At 32.3% G+C, this 25526-nt stretch overlaps 1 protein-coding gene across 1 annotated transcript; it reads right to left on the bottom strand.

The window, feature by feature from the left end:
• Window positions 1-10785: 10785 nt before the first annotated feature.
• On the bottom strand, window positions 10786-25176 carry LOC112033136 (cellulose synthase-like protein H1). Its single transcript, XM_065777451.1, is given in 15 exon segments — window positions 10786-11975; window positions 12267-12283; window positions 12286-12344; window positions 12346-12505; window positions 12508-12585; window positions 12588-12612; window positions 13060-13223; window positions 13440-13554; window positions 13708-13920; window positions 14035-14083; window positions 14085-14149; window positions 23989-24037; window positions 24039-24112; window positions 24370-24709; window positions 24917-25176. Coding segments are annotated over 15 exon segments (2223 nt in total). The 3' UTR covers window positions 10786-11420.
• Window positions 25177-25526: the final 350 nt, after the last annotated feature.

The raw sequence follows: 25526 nt of genomic DNA, 5'->3' as shown, positions 1-25526 counted from the left end.
GAGAGAACCGATGTTCGTAGTAACAATTTTTGTCATAGTCTCATTAGGATTGTGATTTGTGACTAGTAAACCAAAAAAAAAAAAAAAAAAGAAGTAGATTAATGTGAAAGTGATATTCAATCACTTATTACAATCTGCCAAAGTCGAGAAACATATGGTAGACCTACGGTAGAGTTAGAACAGTTATTTTATGAGGTCAATTCCTATAATTGTGAGACCAATTTTTTATAATTTTTATAATATATTTAATTTTAGAGCATATTTTAATTTATATATCCTTTTCGGTCATTTCGATTGTAATTACAATTGGTTTGCTATATTATTAGTTTAGAAAAGGCATATATTAATAAGAAATCGTAATAAATCATTAAAAAGGAAAAAAAATCCAAAAGTAATGATTCTCATTCCTTAATGTTTTGAATATATCAATATGAAATTTAAGTAGAATAAAGAGTTTTTTTGTTTACTGAATTTTTAAAATGATATATTTTGGTATTAAAATTACCTATGAATAAATCCTTAATTTGAAGTATTTTTTAAATTGATTCAATTGTGAAATAAAATATCACGACATGCGTATCTAGATCGTATCTAGAGAGAATTTGCTTTACAGCTACTATTCCCTAGATGCATCTCTACAATAATTCAATTTTACAATAATTCAATTTTAGATCAATTCCAAGTCATGGATTGTGCTAAAAAATCAAAACTTTTTTTTTCTTCTTAAAACCAACAGACAGCTAAGTCTAAGATCACCCTAGAGTCTGGAGCTGTCTTTTGCTTTTTATTCTATAGGTTGTGTTAACGGCGCCTGTTCACAATAAATTTCTTTACTTTTTCTAACAATTATTTTGTCTTTTTTGCAGTTTTATGTTATTTTTTCAATTTAATAAATACTTTTATTTTTTTTCTTTTATTTATCTCATTCTCTTATTACGTAGAATTCATATTAAAGAAGCCGCATGATGCTTGTTAACATTTTTATACTCTATTATTTTTGTTGTTTTATTAAACTAAAGGCCAAGGGAGCTCAGAAATGATTTCTTATTTTTTGCAACCTAATTCGTTTCTTGTAGGGCAATTGATTGGTATGACATAACCAGTGATGCTTCACTATCCTGGACCGTACGATACAAACAAGAAGAAGCGTCTGATGATCTTTCTTGAACAGAATTTCTCATGCGTGTATTACTATTATTAATAATTATTGACTTAGTCCGTGAGTGACAAGACAGTATGCTGTAAGGGAAAAAACCATAAAGATACGGGTCCAACTAACAAATCTCTTATGTTTAGTCAACATGCATGGTCTGGAAGGCGCCAAATTCTTATTATACTGCAACTTCTTTTGACCTGTTCTTTATTTTACTTTTATTTTATTTTTTTTAGAATACTTTTATTTCTTTTCGGGTCAAAGCTTTTGAGTTTTCACATATTCCAAAACACTATAAATTGTAACAGCAAAGCAAATACTTAAAAATTTAAATTTGATTTTATAAATCAATTAAATTTTATATTAATTATTTTTTTTTCAAAGAATTGATTCGTCTTTACGTCACTGTATATACATACACAGGTCTCTTTCTTCGAGAACAAGTCTCTTTCTTCAAACCAGTGATAATCAATATTATTTTTGGAATAATAAGTAGTATCTTATTAGTACTAAATTTGATATGTGTGAGAAATATAAAAAATATATAATCTAATAGTAAGATTTTTAAAATATTAATTCAATAAAAAGTTATTAGGTAGTATAATGTTGGTTAGACTTATATCAAATGTAACTCTAAGTTATATTATACTACAAAATATTTTTTATTTAAAAGTGTATTTAAAATTACTATCTTTTTAGTTATGCGTCAAAAAAAAAATTCTTTTTAGTTAATTCTACCAAACTATCATTTTGGATATATATTATAGATCTTTCAATTGATTTTAGTATTTTATCAATTTTTTTCTTTAAATTTTACTCTTTTTGGCATCATTCTTTTCTTCTTTTCTGTTGACTACTTTTACTACCCTATCTTTTTCTATCTCTTTATCAAGTAAGTCTAGTTTGTCATTTTCTTTCTTTTCCATATTCTTACGTATGGCCATACGTAATGACCTAGTTTCCTAATCACTATAATGTCTTTCCATACTTCTTTCATCTCTTGTCTCTATTAGGCTACTTTTATTTTTCTCTTGCATTATTGTTATAGAACTATCATCTTTATCTACTTTTGACTTCTTTTGCATTATATAAGTTTCTGTCAAAATTGTCTTGAAGTCATTTCTTTCATAATTGTTTCTACATCTCATGTTTATAAGTCTAATGGTACTTGTCTATCAATTTGTTTTTTATGCCAATTATTTATCATGGTTTTTGTTAAAAGTGATCTATAATGAGGTTCAAATTCTCTTTCTAAATTTAAAGTTTTTAATTTTTTCAAGGAAGTCCAAAAAACTATCATTTTTTCTTTCTACTTTTTGTCAATATTCTCTGAAAATTCTAATTTTTTATTAATGCTAAATCTTCCTTCTTCTTTTTTTATTATTATTATTATTATTATTATTATTATTTTAACATAGTTCTTTCAATATTATATATACATATATACATATATAGAATTATATTCCGAACTCCAAGTATACCCTTTTTTTATTTTATAGAAAAGGCTAGAAAGAACTCTGTGTGTTCTTCACTATAACTATTCTTGTTGTTAATATATGGGATGGCTGTTAGTCTTGTGCAAATAAAATCTTCCTTCTTCTTCTTCTTCTTTTTGATTTTTTTTTTTTATAAAAAAAACAGTTCTTGCAATATTATATATATAAATAGATATATATATATATATATAAGCTAAACTCACCATCTATCTAACTATATATAACATAAGATGTCAACTTAAAACTATATTTGTGATATATTTTATCAATAGAGCAAGACTTAGGTACAGTATTTAGATGTTGTTCCTTAGGTTTCTCTCTTAAGATTCTGCCATGTAGTTTTTTTTTTCCATGAATGAAAGTCTATTTTTTAAGTTAAGTAGCCACATGATAGAATCTTAAGAAGGAAACTTAAGAAACAACATCTAAGGTATTGTACATAAGTTTCGTCTTTATCAATATATAAAAGAAAATAGATAGTAATATATAAAGGAAAATAGATAGTTGAGCCAAAAGTCAATGGAAACTGGATTTTTCTATTCTATTTAAGTATTTATCATCTTATTGAGGGATAAAATCAAAGTTCCTCCTTGTTGATAGGAATGTTCCATTTTATACTCTTCAAGGGTTCCATTTATTTGATTTTTTTCTTTCTTTCTAAACTTTGATTACTTTAAAAAGGAAAAAAGAGAGACACGCGTGGAAATAAATGGAATATACCAATAGAAAGAACTGATAAAATCTACAGACAGACTTCTTTTTTTTAAATTATCCTTTATGACAAACTACACTATAAAAACTATTGAAAGAAATTACTCTTTATTTAATGAATATGAAACAATTCAGTTATTTTCAATAGACACAATCAACCGACATAGAGAAAAATATGCATTTTTACATGTTGGTTTGGTTCAGGTAGCTGTAAAACCATTAACAAGAGAAGCTTTAAATACAAGTGTTTTACTTTGTTTAAGAGATGACAAACATTTAAGATTTAATGACTCACTTTTAGGAATGATGGAAACAAGTTTACATAATTGACCAGTATATTTTAATTGTTATCCTAATTTTGCTTTAAGTCTATCTAACAGAAATATTATGGATGCTTTAACTTTGAATGTAAAAACAAATGGTTATTATATGAAAGAAGGCTCAGAACCTTTAGCTATTATTTATAGGATTTATTATAAACTTATGAAAACCACCATTGACCCTCAATCCATGGTTGAACCATCCCCTAAAGGACATACTCTCCTTCTTCAAGCCTTAACCCCAAATAGTAGACTTTGTGTACCCTAACAAATACAATGGAAAGATATAAACCTTCTTGAACAATGGCAACTACAGGCCATTGCTCCCACACCAAAGATAGAAAACACAAAACCAGACTTCATAGCACAGAAGACAGATAGTTATTATTTCTTTCAATAATAATGATAGACAAATCGATAGCTTTATTAGACCCAGTAGTTCTTCAGGCAGAAAGACCCCTATGATGTTTACCCCCAGAAGCTCCTTCTCTTTCAGGACATCTTTCTCTGATTCCAGACCTTTACCTCCTCAAAATCTTCTTCCAGTTATACACCTTCCTCCTATAAACACCAAAAGAACCCCAGCCCAAACAGAAACAACCTATTATCAGACAAAAACCACACAACCAACCCCTAATGTTCATCAAGCCCTTTATGAGCCCCAACCTCAACCTGATTCTCCCACTCAAACAGACATATTAGGGTTCACAGATCATGACAGACGAATTAATGTTTTATCTAAGGAATTTTTTTTTTCAAAAATTATATTTAAAATCTTATATTTTTGGGATGTAACAAATCCATAATTTCAAAAGTAATAAATTAAACCTTGAGGTTTTAAAATGTAACAAATTAAATTTTATAGTTTTTAAAGTAACAAATTAAAAATCAATCTATTTAACTGAACAGAAATTATATTTGTGCATTTGTGGTTTAATATAGATTGATGAATGTTTAATTTGTGAAATTTGAAATGGTTTAATGGTGTGATTTGTGACTAGTAAACAAAAAATAAATAAATAAATAAGTAGATTAATGTGAAAGTGATATTCAATCACTTATTACAGTCTACCAAAGTCGAGAAACATATGGTAGAGCTAGAACAATTTTTGTATGAGGTCGATTCCTATAATTGTGAGACCCCTTTTTTATAATAAGTAAATAATTAATAATAATAATAAAGGACCGGTATGTGTCCAATGAAAGTTTTCAATGGACACATTGGATTTTGGACACGTATCCATTTTTGGACATGCATGAGAAATTCTGTTCAAGAAAGATATCTAGGCGCTTCTTCTTGTTTGTATCGTATGGTCCAGGAGAGTGAAGCATCACTGGTTATGTCATACCAATCAATTGCCCTACAAGAAACGAATTGAGTTGCAGAAAATAAGAAATCATTTCTGAGCTCCCCTTGGCCTTTAGTTTAATAAAAAACAAAAATAATAGAGTACTGGAAATGTTAACAAGCATTGTGTGGTTTTCTTAATGTGGATTCTACGTAATAAGATAATGAAATAAATAAAAGGAAAAGACATAAAAGTACTTATTAAATTGATAAAATGACATAATACTACAAAAAAGACAAAACAATTGTTAGAAAAAAGTAAAAAAAAATTGTTGTTAACGGGCGCCGTTAACACAACCTATAGAATAAAAAGCAAAAGACAACTCCAGACTCCAGGGTGATCTTGGACTTAGCTATCTGTCAATTTTAGAAAGAAAAAAAAAAGAATTTTGAATTTTTAGCACAATCCATGACTCAGAATTGATCTAAAATTGAATTATTGCAGNTTTAATAAGTACTTTTATGTCTTTTCCTTTTATTTATTTCATTATCTTATTACGTAGAATCCACATTAAGAAAACCACACAATGCTTGTTAACATTTCCAGTACTCTATTATTTTTGTTGTTTATTAAACTAAAGGCCAAGGGGAGCTCAGAAATGATTTCTTATTTTCTGCAACTCAATTCGTTTCTTGTAGGGCAATTGATTGGTATGACATAACCAGTGATGCTTCACTCTCCTGGACCATACGATACAAACAAGAAGAAGCACCTAGATATCTTTCTTGAACAGAATTTCTCATGCATGTCCAAAAATGGATACGTGTCCAAAATCCAATGAGTCCATTGAAAACTTTCACTGGACACATACCGGTCCTTTATTATTATTATTAATTATTTACTTAGTCCGTGAGTGACAAGACAGTATGCTGTAAGGGAAAAAACCATAAAGATACGGGTCAAATTAACAAATCTCTTACATGTTCAGTCAACATGCATGGTCTGGAAGACGCCAAATTCTTATTATACTGCAACTTCTTTTGACCTATTCTTTATTTTACTTTTTTTTTTCTTTTCTTTTCTTTTGTGAATACTTTTATTTCTTTTCGAGTCAAAGCTTTTGAGTTTTCACATATTCCAAAACACTATAAATTGTAACAGCAAAGCAAACACTTAAAAATTTAAATTTGATTTTATAAATCAATTAAATTTCATATTAATTACTGTCTTTTTTTTTAAGAATTGATTCAACTTTACGTCATCGTGTGTGTGTATATATATATATATATAAGTCTCTTTCTTTAAGAACAAATCTCTTTCTTCAAACCAGTGATAATCAATATTATTTTTGGAAAAATAAATAGTATCTAATTAGTACCAAATTTGATATGTGTCGGGAATATAAAAATATATAATCTAATAGTAAGATTCTTGGAATATTAATTTAATAAAAAGTTATTAGGTAGTATAATGTTACTTAGAGTTATATCAAATGTAACTCTAAGTTATGTTATTCTACAAAATATTTTTTATTAGATGATAAATTCATAAAATTTATCATTGGATTACTATTTTTTTTTCTCATACTTTATATGCATGAAAATTTTCAATATGATTTGAGATCAATAACTATGTAATTCATCCAATAATTAGATTTCAAGTTTTTGTATACAAAATTCTACATAAAAATTAGGTTTCTAAATTGAATAGCAAATAGCATTCAATTGACATAAAACTTGTTATGTGCGTTAAAAATATAGAAAACATGTTATCCAACGATGAGATTTTTAAGAAATTAATCCAATAAAAATATATTAGGTAATGTGACATTGCTTAGAGTTAAATAAATTAGTTGTAACTTGAATCCAATTCATTAAAGGAAAGAATATTTATTTAAAATAAATTGTTGCAAGAGGTTTCAAATTTCAATAACTCATTTATTTTATTCGTTTTTATTTTATATTGAATTTCTTTAGTTTTCTATATTAATTACACTAAAAAATTATTATGTTAATACACTATTTATTAAAAAAATATTAAATATAAAAATGTATTTTTTCAAAAGTTTGTGTAATATATTTTTACTGGTAATTATTTCCTATGAGATATTATTATATTGTCATTTTTAAAAATTTAAAAAAAAAATTCACAATAAATGGGGCCAAACAAACATTGTTCTACATCGTACATACATAATCTTATCACAATTATGTCATGCTGGATAAAATTTTAAATGTTGTTTATTATTTTCTTAACTTTACTTCATATTTTACATACTACAATAGGTACACATGAGGTGGATATTTAGTACGTAGAATCCTTTTTTTTTTCTCTCTCTCTCTCTCTCTCTTTTAACAGAAATTATTGAAATAGTAAACTTAGAATAATAAAATGAAGAATTTTTGTGTTAGTTAAGATTTATATTTTATTTTTTTTTCATTTATTTGTATTTAAAAGAGAGACTAAACAAAACTCTTTTTTCTTTTTTTTTTTTGCAAAAATTATATTTAAAATCTTATAGTTTTGGGATGTAGCAAATCCATAATTTCAAAAGCAACAAATTAAACCTTGAGGTTTTAAAATGTAACAAATTAAATTTTATAGTTTTAAAAGTAACAAATTAAAACTCAATCTGTTTAATTGAACAGAAATTATATTTGTGCATTTGTGGTTTAATATAGACTGATGAGTGTTTAATTTGTGAAATTTGAAATGGTTTAATGGTCCCCCATCCCTTAATGTACATATCAAATTATCAAAAAGAAATGATAAAGAGGTCTTTAATAAGGCGATTGATTATGAATTTTATATTTNTACTTTTCACATATTTAAACAATGAAACACATGCAACTATAATCTACAATACATATGAAAGCAAAACAATTGAAAGCCAAACATAATTGAAAGCAAAACATTGTCTCGACTCATGATATATGTAATACAAGTTTTTAATACCTCACAATTTATATATTATTATTTTAATTAATATTTTAATTATGTTTAAAATTATATTATATATAAACCTTGCTATATCATATTTTCTTTAAATAGTTTAAGACCTCATAAGCTGTATTTGACCAAATAAAACCTAAGCCCGACTAACTCTAAGTATAGATATAAGCCATATCTTTTATTCTTTTACTTATATACTCTGGAGTGATTAAATTACTACAAGCTAAGAGCCTCAAATTCCCCTTCCCTCAATGTTAATTTTCAAAATGAAATGACAAAGAGGTCTTTAATAAAGCGATTAATTACGATTTTAATATTTTATTATCATAAGCAAGTCCAATGTGATTCAAATCAGTTTGTCCTTCGCATAAAGACAGAACTGTCATGGCACTTACAAAATTTTCCTAACACAATTATTACAAATTCCAAATATCTAGTCGGGAACGTTGGTCCTCCCCAACTTATTTTCAATATTTAAATGAACGCATGCAGCTATATGAAAGCAAAAGCAAAACATATCGTGTAACGTAACTTTTTGCTACTTCACCATTTTATACATCATTATTTTAATATAATCTTTATGTTTAAATTTTATTTTATATTTAAACCTTGTTACATTATATTTTCTTTATATGATAAAATATATAATTTCACGTACAAAAATATTTTTTTATTAAATTTAAATTCTCTATAAATCTTGTCACATCATATTTTTTTTTTGAATGATAGGATAATAGTTTTATTAAATCATAATGAATGTATATTATTAATTATTAAAATTATTAAAATTCATATTTAAAATTAATTAAAAGATAAAGAATAATATTTTCTAAAGTTTTATTTTTTTTTAATGCATTGAACGGATTAGTGGTTAGTATTAATATATTCACTATCATAATTATTAAAATTCATATCTATCAAAGAATGTATAGATCATGTATGGTTTGACACGCGTCTAGTTTGGTGTAATCAAGATTTTTAATAATATAAAAAATTCAAGCTTTTGGCTGTTTCTAAGTGGAGTCTTTCTTTTTGTCTAGTGGGTATGTATTATCGCCAAAAGCAGCCTCTGCTAGATGATCTATCTCAAGTGGCAACTAGAATACATACTACATAGTCGATATATTAACCAAAAAATTAAAATAAATAAATAACAGTTCAAAAGGGGAGGAAGAGAAATCGAGGAGAATCATCGGTATGTGACATACTCTCACCGACATGCAGAACCCATGTAGAAGTCAAGCGCATTACGCCTAGATATTTATATAATCACTGTTTATTTTGTTTGATACGACTCTGTTCATTTGGTTTTGAATGCGTTATCTAATTTGATGCATTCAAGCCGATATATTGGGACTAATATAAAATATTATAGCTTCCTTGTATTCACACAGAGCATTTTTTTTTTTTTTTTTTTGTCTAAGAGGTAAAATTATTTAGAACTCTTAGAAACACCATTTTATTAATTTTTTTTCCACAAATACTAATATATTCGGTTGTAATTGAAGCAACATTATTGTTATTCATATATCCCTACCCAAATCCTGCTATATATAGCTGTATGAGCCTTCCTACACAGGTTGATATACACACAATGCCTAGTATCTATCATTTATGGCTAACATGGGAATTAAAACTGAAATGAATGGTATAAATCATAAATATTGAAATTTTTATTTTTATTTTAGTGATAGAAATTCATTTAATTTAAGATAGTAATTAGAATAATATCAAATTTGAATGGTATAAAATTAGAGAACTTGTGCTTCATTATAAGAATCATCATTATGTGAGTCGTATTTATCTACTTGTATATTGGTGTTCTTTTATATAGTCGAATCACCCTTCCACTTCTCTGGTTCTTTTGTCCAACCCACTAGCAACATCGTACGCTTATCTTTCTTTGCCTCTTACAATTGATTTTTGATGCATTTGATGCTCTATGCTCATAACCATTATTACCATGTATTTAAATATTGACAAAATAACTATCCAATTTATTATTAATTATTTAAAATTGATAGGAAACTATTGTAGGGTTCTAAATTCTAAACACGTAACTTTCAATCTTCTAAAACTAGTACAAGTGCGTGTATAAATAGTGTCCCTAATTCATTTCAATTATTCGTGCATTCTCATTTTTGTACATATATATAGTCACCCAAATGTGCATGAAGATTATTGTGCTTCTTATGTGTGTTGTGACCATTGTATATTAGAAAACAAGCACCCATACAAGAGACTCAAAACACAATTTATTACAGACGAAATGTGTCTTAAGGAAATAGTGACAAACACTATCTTTGATTAGATTTGCGTCAGTTATTATGTTTTCATTGGTCTATGTCTATGAGTATACTTAATTGCTCTTATTTATTTACACATCATTCTATTTTCATCAATTATGTGAGCTAGTATTATTAATTTTTTTTAATATATTAACACATTAAATATTATTTTTAATATTTGTTGTTTATGTTTACATAGTCACAAAAGTTTTTTTATTTTTTTATTTTTATGCATTATGTCTTCTCCTAAAATATAATTTTCAACATCTTAAGGACGCACTATTTCTTAAGGAAATTGCGCAAACACAATCCCATGTTAGGTTTGCATTAATTATTCTATTTCATCCAATTTATGAGTATATTTAATTGTTTTTATTTATTCACACATCATTCTGTTTTTATCCCTTCTGTGAGTATTTTTAATTTTTATTTATTTATTAACACATCAAAAATATTTGTTATGTTTGTTGTTGTTTACAAAATCACAAAACATTTTTTTTTTTTTGCATTATTTCCAATAGAAACTTGCACAAGCAACAAGACAAAAATACTCCAACAGAACTCAAGGTTTAGAGGAGGGAATCAAAAAATAGAGCAACCAAATTCAAATTTGAAATAGCTACTTCACATATATAATGGTTTTGATGAAACATCAAAGTTCCTACATAATACTCAATGCTCTTACTTTTGTGAGGTAACTTTGAGGGCATTGGTGTTACAGGATCCATGTAAGTACATGAAAGTAGTAGCAAAGTTAATTGATGGCATATGATGCGTGATAGCACATAATATACATTCAGATCCCGTCAAAGTAAAACTGTGAAGAAATTTTCAAGTAGTTAACCTCAAGTTGTTAGATTTGAGTACATATGAACAACAAACAAGTCAAATGGGACATCGAGTTTTATGATACCAACATATAAGAAAAAATTATTACCATGATTCTTTGGAGGGCCATTCAGAACCTATGAACCAAGGGTAAAAACTTAATCCCTATTCCAGCTCAATGGATTGAACAAATCCATACTGACCCTTAAAAATACCTTCCTCATCAAGGAGGAAGATACCCTAAATCACCTACTTCAATGACTAACAACTTAGTACAGCGTTTGATTTTCTAAATTAAAGTTTCAATCCATTTTGAGTTTATAATTTCAAGGACAAAGTCTCAACCCACTGTGAGAAAACAAAATAATTTCATGACCAGAGTCTCAACCCATTATAGTCATTCTACACAAGTGTAGAAATAATGACACTAATGCAGCTGACTTGCATATAGTGGATAAGGGAATTCCATGCTTTCCTTTCCCAAATAGTCCTTTCAAAAATGGCCAAAAGCATAGCACCAACCACACGCTACACAAGACCTCGCCTAGCCCTGAACCAAGCCCATCATGAGCTGGCGGTTGTAGATTTAACAAGCTCACAACGAGCGCAGTCAAGTGCACCATTAAAATGGTTGTGCCTGGCACAAAAATTGGGGACTCGTCAAAGGTGAACCTACCGGCATCTACATCATGAGCGCCATTACTAGAAGTGGATTTGTCTTTCTTTGTAACTTCAAAGACTGTCTCGGATATTCTTAAGAGTTTGAGTATGACACTTAGAAATCGGAACAACCATGCAGTCATTGTGGTTATTCTCGCCATTCTCTGGTTGTTCCACCAAGCTCGGACTGAGAGGCCAACTCTTAGGTACTCGGATAGAGTGTAAAGGTGGTAGATGACAAAAACAACTGTTGCTATATAAAAGGCTTGCTCTTGGACCTGCATGAACACAGTTTTAGCTTCCAATAATGTAAATAACTGTATCAAGTTGATTGACCTCTATTAATGACATGAAAAATGAGTGATTTATATTTTCATTGTCACAGCATCAATATGATTTGTCAAATTTGGACTTATTCCACATGTATTCTATTACTACATGATGAACATGATCGTTATGCATGATATAAGATATTAAACTACTTGTTTAGCAACAAAAAAAAAAAAAAAAAAAAAAGATATTAAACTACTTAAATGTACATAAAAAGGATAAAATGCATGGGAAGGTACCTTGGGCAAGAAATGGAGTTTGTGATAATACAATACGCGGGCAGAAAAGCATAGCATAACTCTGGGATAGAGCGTAGCCCACGTGAAGATCCATAGATAGGCCAAGCACTGCCTCCAATGGAGCTTTGCAAAAAGGGTGGCCAATATGGGACAGTCTTTGCTTAAGAGAACTTCAAGCAGACCGGTAGCCCACCTCTTCTGTTGGATCATTGCGACAGGCCCACCAGAACGTGCACACCTAAAAATGCCTGTGGGTTGGGGCTTAGAAAAGCTGACTTCCAACCTTTACTATGAATCCTTAGCCCAGTGAGAATATCTCTGATGTGGATCCATATAACCAACCCAGCTAGAAAAAAAAATAATAATATGATGAGAGTGGCCCAACCAAAGAAAAAATTAACAAAAGTATGAATAATATCATGTCAAACTAGATTTCAAAAAAAAAAAAAAATTGAATGTTTACAACAATGAGAGTGGAGGATTCGACTCTAAATCTGTTTTATATAAAATACTAATAGGCAATGGCACTAAACTATAAGATTTTTGACAATTAATTCCACTATAAAATAGAAAGAGAGAAATTTAAAAAAAAAAAAAAAAAAAACTATCCATTAATATAATGAGGACTACCAATTCCAGGTGTTTCTAATCGTGATAACTAGAATTTAAAAATAAGGGAAATTTTAGATATCAATGGTTTCAATATTATGTCTTATATAAAAATAAAATAAAATGAAAATGTAAATATATAATTCATAGTTAGTAGTTAGTACCATTAATTTTATTCTCTAACCTGTCTACCCCAGCTAGTACCATGCTCATACCCACAACTGGCAACTTGGTATGATGTGTCAATTGAGTTTGAAAGATGATCTGGTGAATTTGTCTTTCCCTTCAAAGCATGAGCAATTGATTTCATCAACTTCTTTGAACTCCCAACACTTTTTAGTATTTCCTCTGCCAAACCCAATGTATTAAAATATATATACAGTTGATGATGCTATAAAATATTTAAAAACCAAAAAAAGAATAAAAAATTACATAACTAACCTTATGCTTATCATTTCCAGTGTTACCAATAAAATTAATTCATATAAAACTATTAAAAATAAATTTTCTATTTACCTTGTTTGTAGAGGAATGGTGAATGAAAATTTTAATTTATTTTCTTACCATTTACTGAATCTATATAATCTAGCTGTAAGCCATATATAACTTTTCTTCTATGAAAACATCCTGTTCCTCCATAGATGAATCCTTGCAGTCCAGAAAATCCGCATGCCATATTCTAGCAATACCAAACCAAACCAATTAGTGAAAACTTTTCATTAGTGCATATATAGCACGCTATAATCTATATATGGTACAAATTACATTGTTTGTAGTTAGGAGAGAAAAGGAAAAAGACTCTTGCTTGTGAAGATTTGAAAATTTGACTCACTTCAAGCATAACCGCTAATTGATTGCCATAAGGATCATCCTTTAATCCATCATAGAAAGTATGTGAGAACTGAACAAATGCTATTTCTTTTTCACTATTCGAGCTAAGTAGGAGGCACATTGCATGAAGAACAATCTTTGGATTATTGGCATACATTTCGCAGTCTACATTCAGCATGTAGGGGGCATTTGTCATCAACCCACAGACTCTGGTCTACTCACAATATAAAAACAATAAAATGGAAGTTAAATAAATATCAAAGCTATTAGGTTATATAAAAATCATATAAGAGTTTTTGAAATTTCTTTGGCGTAAGAAACATCTTACTAAAACGTTCATAGCACCCGCTTTATAATGATGTGAATGATTTGGCCTCCTCTCTGGATAGACAGACCAAACCTGGCAACCCATCTAAAAGACCTTCTTTGTTCTCCCATATAACCTACAATAACAAAACCAAATTAAGCCTTTTAGATGGTATACTAGGCTTCATTACTATTTTACTAGTTGACAGTGCAAGCTTAGAATCAAACACTGAAGGAGGAGATGCAATTATTCCAACGGCTAGTTCACCTTCCAAACGATGTCGTGCAGTAAAATGATGAGATATAAAATACACCTAAAGTGAAACAGTGCCGTCTCTCATTAAAACCCAACGGTGTCGTTTTACCCTGTAAGAATCATTGAAGACCTGAGGAAGCCACGCACGTGTAAAGGTTTGTTACAGTACGTGCGAAGCCGTTACAAGTTTGTTATACCAAACTTCGTTGGGCATCACCTTCCTTTCCTTTCTGATGTAACTATATATATATATATATATCTATTCACTTATATATTGATTTACTGTATTGAATTCTTTTGAGATGAATAATATCTGAGTTCTCTCTCTACCATTTCGTTGGCTCTGTTTTTCTTCCTATTTTGATTCATATAGTGATTGTAAGATTAAGAGAGATTTGTTTGAGAGATTAAGAGTGTTTCTTCATGGTATCAGAGCATTGATCCATATCAATGGCCTCTGCTCAGTCTGGTTCATCTTCTTCGTCGTCTTCTTCAAGTGCTGTGCCTGCTATGGCTTCTTCAGGTTTGCCAATGAACTCTTCGTTGCTGTTGTTATCAAACATGTCATCTATGATGACTGTGAAGCTGGATTATGGAAATTATGTGGTGTGGAAACATCAAATCGAGGTAATTCTTGATACCTATTCAATGATTGATGTTCTTGATAACTCAATCACTGCTCCAGATAGATTTCTCAAAGATTCATCTGGAAATTTTACTACTAAAATCAATCCAGCATTCATGGCTTGGAAGAATCGTGAACAAGCAATGTTCACATTCTTGAATTCAACGCTTTCCCCTACAGTTCTTACTTTCACAGTTGGGCAAAAGTCTGCTAGAGGAGTTTGGAGAGTGTTAGAGAAGAGATTTGCATCAATTTCGAGGTCTCATGTTATGAGTCTCCATAATGAATTGAATGCTACTAAGAAAGGAAATGAATCTATTGATAGTTATTTTCAGAAAATTAAGCAAGCTCGTGATAGATTGGCTGCTGTGTCTGTGTTTGTGGATGATGAAGAGCTTCTCCATATTGTTCTGGATGGTCTTCCATCTAACTATGATTCTTTTAGCTCTGCTATTAGAACTAGGAGTGATGTGCTGTCTGTGGAAGAATTGAATGCATTACTTAATGTTGAAGAGAGAATTATTAAGAAAAGATCTAATGGTGTTGATCAAGTTTCTATGGCTATGGCTGCCAACTTTCACTCACAAGGATTTCCTAGGGGAAGAGGAGGAAGAAATTACAACCAGAGAGGCAGAGGTGCTCGTGGACATGGCCCTTACTCTGGTGGAATGAATTCTCATTTTGGTGGAGGAAATTACTCCAATTTTGGTGGTTCTGGTTCTGGTTCTCAATTTCAGAGTTTTAGTCCTGGTAATCAAGGTTTTCCATCTCAATTTCAGTCCTTTAATCAATCTAAGATTTCTCAGAATCAAGGTCAAATTCAAGGTCAATCCAGTAGGCCTACATGTCAAATATGTGGAAAGAATGGTCATTCAGCTCTTGATTGCTACCATCGTATGGACTTTGCATACCAAGGAAGACATGCTCCTGCTAAGCTTGCTTCAATGGTGGCCAATGCTGCTCAAGTCTAGGCTTCCAATTCTTGGCTTACTGACACAGGCTGCTCAGATCATGTGACTCCTAATCTGTCACAGCTCTCTATCCATCAGCAACCTATTCAAGGCAATGACACTGTCACTGTTGGAAATGGTCAGGAGCTTCCAGTCACTCACATTGGTAATGGTAAACTTCAAACATTGACTCATAATTTTAGGCTTGATAATATTCTAAGAGTGCCTGACCTTGCTTCTAACCTTCTATCTGTCTATAAACTGTGTCTCCAAAATAATGTTTTTTGTTATTTTGATGCCAACAAGTTCTTAATTTAGGATTTGCCCACAGGGAAGATCCTCTATGCAGGGTTGAGTAAAGATGGGGTCTATCCCATTCCATCCATCTCTGACTTTTCCTCTTCATTGAACCATTTCAAGTCTTCTGCCTTTGTATCTGTCAAACCACACCAGATTCTGCTCTGGCATCACAGACTTGGTCACCCTCATTCTAGAATTTTGTATTCTGTTCTTAAACCTGTATTTTCATCTCTTACTTTGTCAATGATTGGTGAGGCTTGTTCCTCCTGTGAATCCTGTATAAGTGCTAAAATGCACAGACTTCACTTAAATAAAGCTTCAATTGTTTCCACTTCATTTCTTGAACTTATGCATAGTGATGTTTGGGGTCCCTCTCCCATGACTTCCTTACTTGGCTTTAATTACTATGTACTTTTTGTTGATGATTACACTCGTTTCACTTGGATGTTTCTTCTTAAATCTAAAAATGAGGTTCTGCCTATGTTTAAACATTTCAAGTTCATGGTTGAAACTCAACATAACTCTAAACTCAAAACTTTGAGAACTTAGGAGGAAGAAATTACAACCAGAGAGGCAGAGGTGCTCGTGGACATGGCCCTCACTCTGGTGGAATGAGTTCTCATTTTGGTGGAGGAAATTACTCCAATTTTGGTGGTTCTGGTTCTGGTTCTCAGTTTCAGAATTTTAGTCCTGGTAACCAAGGTTTCCCATCTCAATTTCAGTCTTTTAATCAATCTAAGATTCCTCAGAATCAAGGTCAAATTCAAGGGCAATCCAGTAGGCCTACTTGTCAAATATGTGGAAAGAATGGTCATTCAGCCCTTGATTGCTACCATCGTATGGACTTTGCATACCAAGGAAGACATCCTCCTGCTAAGCTTGCCTCAATGGTGGCCAATGCTGCTCAAGTCCAGGCTTCAAATTCTTGGCTTACTGACACAGGCTGCTCAGATCATGTGACTCCTAATCTGTCACAGCTCTCTATCCATCAGCAACCTATTCAAGGCAATGAAGCTGTTACTGTGGGAAATGGTCAGGAGCTTCCAGTCACTCACATTGGTAATGGTAAGCTTCAAACATTGACACATAATTTTAGGCTTGATAATATTCTAAGAGTGCCTGACCTTGCTTCTAACTTCTGTTTGTCCATAAACTGTGTCTCCAAAATAATGTTTTTTGTTATTTTGATGCCAACAAGTTCTTAATTCAGGATTTGCAAACGGGGAAGATCCTCTATGCAGGGTTGAGTAAAGATGGGGTCTATCCCATTCCATCCATCTCTGACTTTTCCTCTTCATTGAATCATTTCAAGTCTTCTGCCTTTGTATCTGTCAAACCACACCAGATTCTGCTCTGGCATCACAGACTTGGTCACCCTCATTCTAGAATTTTGTATTCTGTTCTTAAACCTGTTTTTTCATCTCTTACTTTGTCAATGATTGCTGAAGCTTGTTCTTCCTGTGAATCCTGTATAAGTGCTAAAATGCACAGACTTCACTTAAATAAAGCTTCAATTGTTTCCACTTCATTTCTTGAACTTATGCATAGTGATGTTTGGGGTCCCTCTCCCATGACTTCCTTACTTGGCTTTAATTACTATGTTTTTTTTGTTGATGATTACACTCGTTTCACTTGGATGTTTCTTCTTAAATCTAAAAATGAGGTTCTTCCTGTGTTTAAACATTTCAAGTCCATGGTTGAAACTCAACATAATTCTACACTCAAAATTTTAAGAACTGATAATGGTTCTGAATATAGTAATGCTGAGTTTAAATCATATTGTTCTACTCATGGCATTCTCCACCAAACTTTATGTCCTCATACTCCTGAACAAAATGGAGTGTCAGAAAGAAAGCATAGACATGTTGTAGAAACAGGTCTTAGTCTTCTTTATCAATCACATCTGCCTATTAATTTCTGGTCATATGCTTTTACTGCTGCAATCTTTCTTATTAATAGGCTTCCTTCATCAGTGTTAAGATTCCAATCTCCTTGGGAGAAATTATTTTTTAAACTCCCATCTGTTCATGCTCTTAAATCATTTGGGTGTGCTTGCTACCCTTTCCTTAGACCCTATAATAAAAACAAGCTACAACCTAGGTCTGCTCCATGCATCTTTCTTGGTTATCCTTCTATGTCAAAAGGGTACATATGTCTTGATCCCTCCACTAACAGAATCTATATAGCTTGTCATGTTTTGTTTAATGAATCTCTTTTTCCCTTTGCTGCTAATCCTACTCTTACCAATCCCAATATCCCTTTCTCAACTTCATTGTCTGATTGGTTGTCTCATCCTGTTCCTTCTGCCTCTATTCAATCTACTGCTACTCCTGCTTCTTCTTCTTCATATGCCTCTGACTTGGTTTCTTCTTTGCTTCCCTCATTACTTTCTCCTTCTTCTTCCATTCCTGTTGTTCCTGCTCCCATTGAAACTCCTTCTTCAATCTCTACATCATTGCTTGTGATCCCAGAACCTATCCTACCTACTGTGTCACCTGTCAATCCTGTTCCTACAGCCCTTGGTCCATCCACTACAAATGCTCATCCTATGGTCACAAGGTCTAAGCATGGAATATATAAGCCTAAAGTTATGCAGGTCCAATGTGACTATACTATTGCTGAACCTCCTTCCTTTGCCATTGCTTCCAAGCATCCTCAATGGGTGGCTGCAATGGATGCTGAATTCAGTTCTTTACAGAAGCAAAACACTTGGTCATTGGTTCCTCTTCCTCCCCAGAAAAATGTTGTGACCTGCAAATGGGTTTATAAGCTTAAAAGGCATAGTGATGGGTCAGTTGCCAGATATAAAGCCAGATTAGTGGCTAGGGGTTATCTCCAACAATATGGATTGGATTATGATGAAACTTTTAGTCCAGTTGTTAAACCTGCCACAGTTAGACTTCTTATTGCCTTGGTTGTGCACCATGGTTGGGAATTGAAGCAGTTAGATGTCTCAAATGCTTTTGGCATGGTTTTCTTAAGGAAGAGGTCTTCATGGCTTAACCTCAAGGCTATATTGATTCTGCTTTTCCTACACATGTGTGCCTCCTCCATAAAGCTCTTTATGGTCTAAAGCAAGCTCCTCGGGCATGGTTTGACAAATTTACATCTCAGCTGCTTCATGTGGGTTTCTGTGCTTCAGCTGCTGATGCTAATTTGTTCATCTTGAGGCATCAGTCCTTCATTGTGTACTTGTTGCTCTATGTAGATGATATTATCATCACTGGGAATAACTCTTCTTTTGTCTCTACTATTATCAACTTGTTGAGTAAGGAGTTTGACCTCAAGGATCTTGGCTTGCTTCACTACTTTCTTGGGTTGCAGATTGATTATACTCCTACTGGTTTATTTGTGCATCAGTCCAAGTATGCCACTGATCTTCTTAAGAAGTTTAATATGACTGATTGCAAACCTTGTAAGACACCATGCTCTCCTAACCTTCACCTTCTTCCTAATGATGGCCCTCTTTTGCCTGACCCTACATCCTATAGGAGCCTTGTTGGGGCTTTACAGTATCTCACCTTCACCAGACCACATTTATCCTTTGCTATTCAGCAAGCTTGTCAACGTATGAGCACTCCCACTCAAAATCACCTTCAAGCTGCTAAACGGATCTTGAGGTATCTTCAAGGGTCTCTTCACTTTGGGATTGCTTTTACTCCAGGCCCCATCTCCTTATCTGCTTACAGTGATGCAGATTGGGCTGGGGATCCAGTGGACAGACATTCTATCACTGGCATGGTGGTGTTTCTTGGTAATTCCCCAGTCACTTGGTCTGCTAAAAAGCAATGCACTGTGTCTCGTTCTTCAACAGAAGCTGAGTATCGTGCTTTGGCCTCTACTGCAGCTGAGTTGTATTGGCTTCGAATGCTTCTCAGAGATTTTGGCATTATTCTTCCTCAACCTCCTCTTCTTTGGTGTGACAATGTCAGTGCATTGGCCATTGCCTCTAATCCTGTATTTCATGCTCGCACAAAACATATTGAGGTTGATTTTCATTTTGTTAGAGAAAAGGTTCTCAGGCGTGACTTGCTGGTTAAGTTCATTTCCACTGATGATCAGCTTGCTGATCTGTTTACTAAGGGTCTTTCCTCTCCCAGGTTCAATTGGCTTACTTCCAAACTCATGTGGAAGTTCCCCATTCGTTTGAGGGGGGATGACAGTGCAAGCTTAGAATCAAACACTGAAGGAGGAGATGAATTGATTCCAACGGCTAGTTCACCTTCCAAAACGATGTCGTGTAGTAAAGTTATGAGATATAAAATACGCTTGAAGTGACACGGTGCCGTCTCTCATTAAAACCAAACGGTGTCGTTTTAGTCTGAAAGAATCATTGAAGACCTGAGGAAAGCCACGCACGTGTAAAGAGTTGTTACAGAACGTGCAAAGCAGTTACAAGTCTGTTATACTAGACTTCGTTGGGCATCACCTTCCTTTCCTCTCTGATGTAACTATATATATATCTATTCATTTACATATTGATTTTTGTATTGTATTCCTTTGAAATAAAGAATATCTGAGTTCTCTCTCTACCATTTCGTTAGCTCTGTTTTTCTTCCTATTTTGATTCATAGAGTGATTGTGAGATTAAGAGAGGTTTGTTTGAGAGATTAAGAGTGTTTCTTCAAAGAGAAAATAAAATAAGATCAAAACTTACCAGGACCACGTCCCTCTTTAGGGCAAGGAGCTCCATAATTTCCCATTGCTCCATGTCTGCTAGAAGGAGAAGAGCCCTGCCCACTGCATCAACCACCTTGCCACTATGCTAATTTGCCCAAGGTCTGGCTCCTTCCAAGGAGGATAGAGGGACACCATCCAAGGCAAAATCGCAAACGTAGGGAGAGGTTTGGAGCTTGGATGTCCCTCTAACCTTGGGATTTGGAAGTGGAGATATAGGACAAGGAGGAGCCGAAATTGAAGTAGTGTCAGGAATAAGAGTAGTAGCTCAGACCCCAATCATGGGAATGCCAATTGGGAGAGGGGTTTGGAGGGGTTTGGAGGGGTTTGGAGGGGTTTCAACTCCCTCTAGGCCCCCATTTTTAATTCCCTCAAATTGGAGAGATTTGGAGAGAGAGTAGAGTGCATAAATTATTAACCAAGTAAATTACCTAATTTACCCTTATTACATTAACAAAACTACAATGTTTTCTAACGTAAAAAAAAAATTCCGTAACCCACAAATTTCTCTCAAGCTTTCTCAGCTCTGTAACCCTAACCCACAAATTTCTCTCAGCTTTCTCAGCTCACGCTGCCTCTCTCTCTCTCACAACTTCTTCACTCTTGGACTATCTTTTACTCTTCTCTCTCACGCCTAGCATTCTCTCACAAAGGTAAACTCTGTTTAATTTCTGTTTCATGGGTTTCTTTTGAGTTAGGTCAAATAACCATGTTCTTAAAATTGTGGTTTTATTGGGTAATTTCTTATTAATTGTGATATTATGGGGTAATAACATGTTATTTGTGGGTGGGTTTTGGATCTGATTGCTTTTTTTACTTAAATTTAAAATTTCAAAGTATTGCTCATAACGTGTTTGATAAAGTGCTTGAGTGAGTCTAGATTATGAACTTGCATAAATTTGTATATTGTAGCTGTATAAGGATATGTGTTTCTTGTTTATTTTTATTGGGTAATTTCTTGTTTTTTTTTTTTTTGAACGGGTTTCTGATTTGGGGTTTTTTATTTATTTATTAGAATTTTAAAGTTTCTGTATTTCATGCTCGCACAAAACATATTGAGGTTGATTTTCATTTTGTTAGAGAAAAGGTTCTCAGGCGTGACTTGCTGGTTAAGTTCATTTCCACTCATGATCAGCTTGCTGATCTGTTTACTAAGGGTCTTTCATCTCCCAGGTTCAATTGGCTTACTTCCAAACTCATGTGGAAGTTCCCCACTCGTTTGAGGGGGGATGACAGTGCAAGCTTAGAATCAAACACTGAAGGAGGAGATGCAATTATTCCAACGGCTAGTTCATCTTCCAAAACGATGTCATGCAGTAAAATGATGAGATATAAAATACGCCTAAAGTGAAATGGTGCCATCTCTCATTAAAACCCAACAGTGTCGTTTTACCCTGTAAGAATCATTGAAGACCTGAGGAAGCCACGCACGTGTAAAGGTTTGTTATAGTACGTGCGAAGCCATTACAAGTTTGTTATACCAGACTTCGTTGGGCATCACCTTCCTTTCCTCTCTGATGTAACTATATATATATATATATATATTCACTTATATATTGATTTACTGTATTGAATTCTTTTGAGATGAATAATATCTGAGTTCTCTCTCTACCATTTCGTTGGCTCTGTTTTTCTTCTTATTTTGATTCATATAGTGATTGTAAGATTAAGAGAGATTTGTTTGAGAGATTAAGAGTGTTTCTTCATTAGTGATTCTTAACGTAAATTTGAATTCACTTTGAGTTTGTGCACTTTCATTCAGTGTTAACCATGGATTTTTGTTTAAGGGTATATATACATATACATAGTGTGTGTGTATATACATCTTAGGGTTGACTCGATAAAGTTAGGGCCTAAGATGATAAATTTAAGTGGTGTTTTATATTTAAATATCAATAAAATAAATTTATTTAACACTAACTAAACAAAGTTTAATTTGATAAGTTAATACTATGCAAACTAAATTTAATTTATATAGGGAATCAAATATCTTGATTCAAATGTTTAATAAAAAGAAATAAAAATTTATTATTTCTTAAGAAAAGATGTTTACTTTACCTTAATTAGATAAGATGATGCATTATTATAACTTTTGATGGTGTTAAGAAAGAGATAGAAATTGTATAGTTTGTGACCATGTAAAAGATCAGGTGACTAATATTGACAATCTACCATATATAATATTGATTGACGAAATTTAAAGCCAACAATTTTTTTTTTCCATAAGGTGCTTATGGTTTTCAATTGAGTTGAGTTTTTATTAGTCTAATATCTCGTCGACCCTTTTGGAGGTGAGAAAAATAGTAGACTAACACTTTTTTCTTTCTTTTCTTTAAGCCAATTATTATCATTAAATTTTGGAAAATGCTAAAGTCATTAAAACTTTTAGGATAAATTGTAAACTACACTCCTAAAGTCTGCAAACTACACTCCTATAGTGTGTATAAATCTTAAGGCTAGCTCAATAGAGTTGCTGGCTCAATAGAGTTGCCTAAGATGATAAATTTAAGTGGTGTTTTATATCTAAATATCAATAAAACAAATTTATTTAACACTAACTAAAAATAACCACTCTAGATCTATCAAAAAAAAAAGAATAACCACACACTACATCGGCACTTTGTAAAAAAAATTGTAAAATAGTTTGTGGTTTTAACATTTTTTTATTATTTTAAAAATAATATTACAATCACAAACTATTTTACAACATTTTTATAAATTGTTGTTGTGACTAATTCTTATTGGTTCTCATATAAACTCATTACTAATATTACTTTTTTCATTTATTAATAACTACTCACTACATCAACCATTTGTAAAAACATTAGTATTTCTAGCATTTTCCATCTTTTACACTAAAGATGACGCGTGTCCTAAAATGATAGCATGTTGATCTGGAATACTGCCTAATGCCGAAGAAATTATACCGTCTTCACGGTGAACTATGTCACTTATCTACCATTCTACTAAAAAATTTACACCTGTTTAAAATTACTAAATTAGTAGTTAATTTTTATTTAAAATTTTTTTTAAATCAATATTTTAAAATAAGGAATTTTTTTTAATGAAACGGTGTACAAATAACTGGAGGATATTATAATTTTTCTTCATGTTATATGCATGCACACACTAGACAAAAGCCTAATTGCCGACACTATAAAAGAGTACCTTGAGTACGGTTGGATGATTTTTTATGTCTATTTCGGAGATCGAAAACTGTCAAATCATATGGCACGATGTTTTGGTTTTGGACGGCATCCTCGATTTTTGCACTAAGTTGTTCATACTCAACCTACAAAACATGAAAGACAAACAAGTTAACAAACAAGAAGATAAGACATTTCGTATCTGTTGTCCCTTGTATTAGAGACAAAACTAATTCCCTCCACATCTCGATTCACTATTTCACCACAATAATTGTAGAAAATGTTGTCCTTAGATTTATTGTATTAAGATACCATTGACAACATATGCTCTCTAAGATATTCCAACCTTTTTGATTTTAGATAATAATCTTCAGATCCAAATCTGCTAACACCTTTAAATTACCTTCATCCGTTTCCACTCTTGTTGAAAGTTACTTGAAGTATCACTGCCACTGTCCGTTGTGGAATCATCACCTAAAAAGTATCTAAAAGGAGCTCTCACTTGAACATTGTACTAGTTACAAAATGGAACCCAAAGCTTGGCAAACTTTGAGGCCTCAACAAGAGAGTAATAGGTGAGAGGAGAACAGCCATCATCAGATACATAGCAAGCTAGCTTGTGAGAAGGGTAATCAACTGCCAACAAAGAGAGCACAGTGTTCACGATGATGATAGGTGGTTCCAGCACTGGGTCTGCGGTTGTGACAAACATGTCCACTGAGGGAAGTTCAACTTCGGGTACCCTTACATGAAAAAATCACAAATTAAAAGTTCGGAGCAACATAAAAAATCATTCATATATGCTTCACACCAAGTAAAATTCATAGCAAAAATGACACATCAGAGATTTCACCATGATGAAGGAAAAGCAATGCAAAATGATAGTGTAATCATTAAAATCATAGCATGATTGAAGATTAGAGAATTGTTGACAGGATGATATTTGTTACCTTTGCAAGAGGCGGTCTGGATAGGTGCTGTAGTCCACAAGAGTCCATTTGGTGCTGATGACAAGAACCCAAGTGAAAGTGAACCATGACTCGCATAGGAAGGCTAGGATCCAATTGAAACCATAATGGTTGAGAAAGTAGAGACGATAAACAAGGAGTAAAAGAAGAAGAAAGAAGATAATGATATCAAACCCTCTCTGTATAGTATTTTTACGAGGGATTTTCTCAAATAGAGGGAGAGAGGTGGTAGTGTTCGCCATGAAGGAAATAAGAAAAGAATTTCAGTGAGATTTTAGTTTTACATCTTCCTAAGCATCATTACCACTTTATTTATCTCCCACTAATTCCTTATCATTAACTGTTGTTATTGAACCCTTTGAATTATTGTTGCACAGTACCATTGCTCTTGAAGCATTACGAGTTACGACAATTAGCCCGTTTGGATCCACATTATTGCGCGTTTGCGTTTCACAATTCACGTTTCCTTCTTCTTCTTCTTCTTCTTCTTTTTTTTTTTTTTTTTCAGCTACGGTTGTGGACTTTTCTCCCATAAATAGTGCACAAGTGCACTATTTACGAGACTCATAAACTTCATTTTTTTGCAACTTTT

This window comes from Quercus suber, unplaced genomic scaffold (genome assembly GCF_002906115.3).
Source record: "Quercus suber isolate HL8 unplaced genomic scaffold, Cork oak 2.0 scaffold_155, whole genome shotgun sequence".
In the NCBI taxonomy this organism is placed as follows: Eukaryota; Viridiplantae; Streptophyta; class Magnoliopsida; order Fagales; family Fagaceae; genus Quercus; species Quercus suber.
This window is presented reverse-complemented; position numbering and strand designations above follow the sequence as displayed.